Here is a 6562-nt window from a genome sequence, read left to right as displayed (position 1 = left end):
CTGCAGGAGGATCTGCAGGAGGATCTGCAGGAGGATCTGCAGGAGGAGCTGCAGGAGGATCTGCAGGAGGAGCTGCAGGAGGAGCACGTCTGCTTCATCCCAACCTGCTGACCTGTCATCAACTTCAGATCCTGTAGTTGTAAAGTGTTGTGAGGAGTTTGTGGAGGTGAGCCGACACTTTCTTTACACCTTTCTCCTGAGTTCCATGAGCACAGTGAGGTAAGAGACTTGTTCATTTGATTTTTCTTCAGGTAAGAGAAAATCCAGGGGTTTGTTTTGTTTGTCGTTTGGTCTGAACTTGGTAAGACTCCACAAAGTCCATCATTTCACTGTTGTAAATAAAATCACTGTTCCATCATATCATCTGACTTGGTGGCTGCTTGAGTGGTGCACAAGGTGGAATCGTCCGTAATTAATAGCGTCCCGGTGGCTGTTCTTGTGCTGGGGTGTAACCCGGCCCTTCGCTCCACTTTTAGAACCCAGTGTGGCCCGCGAGTCAGAAAGTTTGCCCAGCCCTGAAGCGTGTATCTTAGTTTAAATCCCAGTTCCTTATTTACCGTTTTTTTACACGTTATATTTTTGCTATTGTTGGATGTAACTGGGACCGAGTACAGTTTTATGATGCAAATGATAAAAAAGAACCTTGACCTTGTTAATAGAAGAGTTCAAACAGAGTGTGAAGTAACTCACTGACTGATCAAAAGTTTAAAAAAATGCATAAAACAAGCACAGTTCTGTTTTGAAAGATTGATGAATAAAAACTGGTTGTAACTGAGCAGATACTTCAGAGCAAGTTATGAAAACGTCTGTCCAGAAGGATAAAGGAGCGGTTCAGTCCAAATGAATGAAATGTTCTGATAAGCGTTTAACAGGTTTATTTTCATTTAACTCATTGTCCGTGTCCTTTGTCACTGGTCAACATGAAGCACCACCACTCCACACGTTAGGTCCGTCAAATCCACAAGTTACTGTACAATGATGTGGCGGCCATCTTTAATCAGGTTGACTCCAAAATGGACATCAAGGAACATTTCCAGAAATTTGGATTAAAAGTTGTCCAGTGATTTAGATCATTTGCTGAAAGACAAACACATGCACGTGCATGAGCAAAAACATTTTCACGATGTAATCTGTTATTCTCTCAAGACACGTCTTCTGTCGACAGCATGTTGGAATCTTCTACCTGGAGTACAAGATGCAGAATGTGAACTGCTGAGCACAAGTTTGAGGCGTGAAGGTGTGAGAGCGTCGCAGGCCGAGCTACTGGTGCACGTGAGCAACAATAAACCACGACGTGACTCCAACCTGGTCCAGGGGAGTCTAGTAAAACCTCTGCATGAGGTTCATTCATGACTGATGTGGCCACATGTCCTGGAGAACTTTGGAGCTGAAGGATCATTTATGGCTTTTGTTGAGGTCACTTGTGTTGCGTTCAGGGACAGAACAAGGCAAAGGCAGCAGGGTGTGTGTGTTCACCTGTTCTCTTATTTAAATGTACACACTCCTTCCCTCAGCTCAGTTATGACATACCATCCTCTTAATTAAAGTACACCTCCTCCTGATAGGGTTCTCTAAAACGTTAAAAGCAATAAAAGGTTTTAAATACATGAATCAAAAACCAGTTTAACTTCCAGTTGGCTCTAATTGGACTCAATGGTCTTTTTGTATCAGGTTGCCTAACAAGTAAAAGTTGGCTGGTAAGACAAGAGAAGTGTTGCCTGAGCCAGAAGAGCCATCTAGAATCAATCCACTATTAACAGTAATCAGGTCTCTCTTGTAAATGAGTCCTCGAGGCTCAATGGGATTTAGCGGTCTAAATAAAGGTTGAATGAAAACAGTTCATAATCTTTCCACAGAACTCTTAGTTCAACCGCCGGCCTTCACTTTGTGATCTAAAGCCCGACCGATACGGACGTTTCGGCTATAACCAGTACTGGTCGGAGAAGGCGAGCACCGATGACCGATATAATGGCTGAAAATCTTTGTCCACCCCAGGAATGTAAGAAAACAGAGTGGGGGGCGGGGCTTGTTCATTTAGCACAGCTGTTAGCAACCATGAAGCTAAATGAGAATGAGTCCCCAAGGCTTAATTGACCTGTAGAAATAAAATCTCAAAAAGTTAAGTCAGATTTCTCTACCTGGATTCTTGAGCAGCATCAGGATGCATAAATAAAGGTTGAATGAAAAAAGTTACGCTAATCAGATCCAGTTCTACGTAGTCCCACAGCAGGTTCACAAGTGGAACACCGGTCATAAAAAGTTGTCCTCAAGTGCGTTCATTAAAGTTTTACACAAGGCTACGCTAGGTTATCTAAACGTTAGCTTGCTAACTTGAGGCATGTAGCTAATGACAAGCAGGTTGGAGGATTAAAGAGAATTTATTATCAATTTATTTTACAGATCAGTTAAAATAAACTCACCATGCTCTGTTCAGTAAAATATTCTGCACAGTATTGATGTTTGCTTCGTCTGTGCTGAAAGTGCAACTTCAGTGAACAGCCATGACTTGAAAGTTGTCTTCATGCGCCCTCTGCTGGATACTTTGTACAATTACAGCTGGTTCCTGCATTTTAGGGGTGAACATTAGAAGTGCTTATATCAGCGTATAATGGGACAATTACCACGATACGCCCCCAAACGTCTCTACTGACCTAAAATATCAGCCCTATACCAGTTGGGCTCTACTTTTCAGATGGATTTGAGCGCCCAGACTTGTGCTGGAAATCAACGTTACTTTTGTTCAACTTGTACATTTAGTTTTTGCTCTCTCCACAGGAAAACTACATTGTCGAGCACCTTTTATGAAATGGGCACGATTTATTCATGCTTGTAGTTTGCGTTTCACATGTGTGGCTGCAAGCCCAAGTCGATAACAAATGAGCCAAGTGAATTACTCTTGCTTAGTTTCTAGAACATCACAATAGCACCATATCACCCAACGTAAAACATTCTTCATGCACTTCTACATATATAGTTACTATTGGATGAGAAATTAGTTCAGTACACAAGTGCTGAATGTATCTAAAGTTCGTGAGTACGGCCACAGGTACGTTCAGGATCCAGCGGATCTGCAGTAAAAACTGAAGGACCACTTCAGGACCACAGTTGTAGATCTCATCAAATTCTGCACGTAGTAGATTGTTACACCTGGGGAGTGCACGACATTTACAAAGCTTCAAAGTCAACTTGAGCAGCACAGTTTTTATCAGTTCAAACATTTTGTGTGGCAGATGGATCCGAACGTCCTGCCTTGTGTTCATTACACGTTTGTATCACTGGACTAAGTGAACAAAACAAACGTTCTTTGGTTGAGTGTGAAGCATTCCTGTGCTTTAATTGATGTTTGAATTTATTAAAAGAACACACAGAAGGGAAAAAAAGACCTTTGAAAAGTGGCTTACATACAGGCAACAGCGTGTTTCTACGTAAACTCTAAGATTTATTGTCCTACAATATAAAAAACATCTAGTGGTAAAAACATCGAACACATCTGTTCTCTTCCATCCAGGTTGCCATGGCGACGTTCCCTCCTGATGGCCTTCCAGCTTCACTTCTTCTTGGCAAAGCGATTGAACTTCTTCTCCTTGTCCTTCTTGGCAGAGCTGGGCTCAGGGGGCGCAGCGGGGGCGGGCAGGCTGTGGGTTGTGGCCCCTGAGGGCCCCGGTGCCTCCTCTGCTGTGTGAACGGCCTGCTCCATGGCCTGGCTCCAGCGCTGGAGCTCGTCCTGGAATCAAACCCAAAAACTCGTGTTTGTCTCGTAGTCTGGAACTAACCAGGTGTTGGTTAAAGGTGCTCAGTGCAAACTGACAAACTACCGGACACGTTCACAGAGTGTCCCACACGTGCATGAAAGTTTGAGTAACTTGATCATTTTCTAGTCAAACATCATCAGTTTCACACACGTCCTAACTTTGGAACAAGAGACTCAGTATTCCACCGGCTCATTTACTTATCGACGACAACGATCCGATGTTACAGGTGAGTGGTGAAAGGATCATCATTAACTGAAGGTGAAATCAGAGCCAGGTGTTTTCAATCAATGACGACGATCAGGTGGGAGTGATCACCTGTTTGATCTAAAGAACAGGATCGATCAACGTCTGATCTTCACAACATGTTGGTGGAACAAAGGAGACCTCTGAGGAGCTCAGAAAAAGACTTGTTGATGCTCATCAGGCTGAAGAAGGTCACAGAACATCTGTAAAGAGGTTGGACTCCACCAGTCCACAGTCACACACATTAACCAGTTTGACCAGGAACAAATCCATTGAGATCATTAACCTCTTTTACAAGGATGTACATGGACGGTACCTATACAGCTCCTTTCCATCTGATCGAGACACTCAAAGCTCTTTACAACAGTCTGCGCCTCATTCACCCGTTCATACAGCTCTATACTAGATCTGTACAAAGACTAATCAGAGCTTCATCACATTCAGACACTGATGGGACACATCACAGGCAATGAGGGTTCAGTGTGTTGCCCAGGGACACTTCAGCATGTGACTGCTGGTGGAGTTGAACCCCCAACTCTTGCATTGGAGGACGACTGCTCGAACCACTCAGCCACAGCCGCCCTGTGGACAAATGGAGGACATTAAAGAGCATTGTTCCCGCCCCAGGAGTGGTGGACCAACAAAGATCACTCCAAGAACAAGGTGTGGAATAGTGCGCGAGGTCACAAAGGACTCCAGGGTCACGTCTAAGAGCTGAAGGTCTCCCTCACATGGACTAATGTTCATGAGTCCACCATCAGGAGAACTGTGAACAACAATGGTGTCATGGCAGGGTGGAAGAGAAACCACTGCTCTCCAAAAACAACATGGCTGCTCGTCTGCAGTTTGATAAAGATCACGTGGACGAGCCAGAAGACTGTTGGAAGATGTTCTGTGGACGATGAGACAAACAGAACTTTTTGGTTTAAATGAAAAGTTCTGTCTGGAGAAAGGACAACAGCAAACCTGATCCCATCTGTGGAACATGGGGGTGGTAGTATCATGGTTTGGACCAGGACTTGTTGCCATCATTGATGGAACATTTAATTCTGGATTATATCAGAGAATTCTGAAGGAAAACGTCAGAACATCTGTCCATGAAGTGACTCCCAGGAGAAGGTGGGTCCTGCAGCGACACAATGACCCTCAGCACCAAACAACGGTTCAAGAAGAATAAAGTTCATGTTGTGGAACGACCAAGTCCAAGTCCTGACCTTCATCCAGTCCAGATGTTGTGGAAGGACCTGAAGCTGCAGTTGCTGTGAGGAAACCACAGGTGTTCTGTACAGAGGAATGGATCAAACTCCTCCAAGGTGTATAATATTTGAGTCTTTTGTTGAACTGGTTCTCTTCATCTACTTTTAGGACTTGTGTGAAAAACGTGCCAATTGTGTGTCATGTCCACTCTTATTTTGAAAAACCACAATAGGGCAAGTCCGTGATAAACAAACGGCCAAGTAACGAGGGACTACTGGTTAACCAACACAAGTTAAACCACCTATGAAGAACTACACTTTGTTTCTTACGTTCTTTTGTGTGACCTCTGTGACCTTGCAGTGAGCACCTTTAATCCAGGTCAGCAGCGGCCGGCTCCATCTTTGAGTCAACTCCATGCTCAGTCCATGAAGCAGACAGCAAATATGGAAACACCACGAGCAGCACATTCTACACAAGTTGTGCAAGAACAACTCTTGAAACTTACGTCGTCTTTACACTGGAACAAATATTCACTGCCGTCTGCAAGACTGTGAGAAGGAAACGAGAAAACAGACCAATTAATTGATGTTCATTAGAAAACCAGTGACAGTCCTGACATTTGACCAGACTTTGACTTGTTAGTGACGTGTGATGAAGACTCTGGTGGTGGTTCTTAATGTAGAAGTTCTTCCAGGTTCTGAAAGATTGAAGACGTCTCTCACACTTCTCTGAAGGCAAGTGGTTCATTTTGGAGTTGAATTTCTGCTCCAGGTGAAACTTCTGCCTCTTCCTGACGTTTGCATTCAGAATGTGCTGCAGCGTGTTCTGTCACATAAACCAGAAGGCAGAACATTTCCACCTCCTCTCCGACAGTGGGGGAGGTGTTTTCTTCTCCTGTAATTGTTCTCAGCTCTTGCTTCAGCTGTCCCCAGTGATGAGGACACTTTGAAGAACTTCTGTCTGCGTGCAGCTCTCTGAGAAAATCTTCTTGATCTCTCCATTCTTGTCTTGACAGATTATGATTAGACTCCTGCTCAGCTCAAATCACAAACTGGCACAGTCCCCCCCCCCCCCCCCCAATGAGAGGAACCCGAAGAAGATGAGAAGAAAGTCTGAAGATTTGTTAAACCCCTGAGCTGTAATTAGCCGACACTTCTTATGTTCATGTTTAAGATAAATAATCTTCCACATTTCCCATGTTTCTAAATTTAACCTTTATTTCACCAGGAAAATCTCATCGAGATTAAAAATCTCTTTTGCAAGAGAATCCTGGCCAAGACTGTGCATCATTCATATGTAAACATGCACGTATGTAAACGTGCGCATATGTAAGCATGCACATATGTAAGCAAGCACATATGTAAGCAAGC

The 6562-nt window shown here is 43.8% G+C and overlaps 1 protein-coding gene across 1 annotated transcript in view; it reads right to left on the bottom strand.

The window, feature by feature from the left end:
• Positions 1-3303: 3303 nt before the first annotated feature.
• The window catches only part of sptb (spectrin, beta, erythrocytic), a gene marked incomplete in the record, with an annotated part of 116707 nt that continues 113448 nt past the window's right edge, over positions 3304-6562 (bottom strand). Inside the window, 2 exon segments of the mRNA XM_037694728.1 lie at positions 3304-3724; positions 5698-5740. Coding sequence (XP_037550656.1) covers positions 3548-3724; positions 5698-5740 — 220 coding nt within the window.

Source organism: Nematolebias whitei, chromosome 21 (assembly GCF_014905685.2).
Source record: "Nematolebias whitei isolate Nwh7 chromosome 21, NemWhi1, whole genome shotgun sequence".
NCBI classification, from domain to species: Eukaryota; Metazoa; Chordata; class Actinopteri; order Cyprinodontiformes; family Rivulidae; genus Nematolebias; species Nematolebias whitei.
Note: the sequence above shows the minus strand (reverse complement) of the source record. Positions and strands in the feature narration are given on the sequence as shown.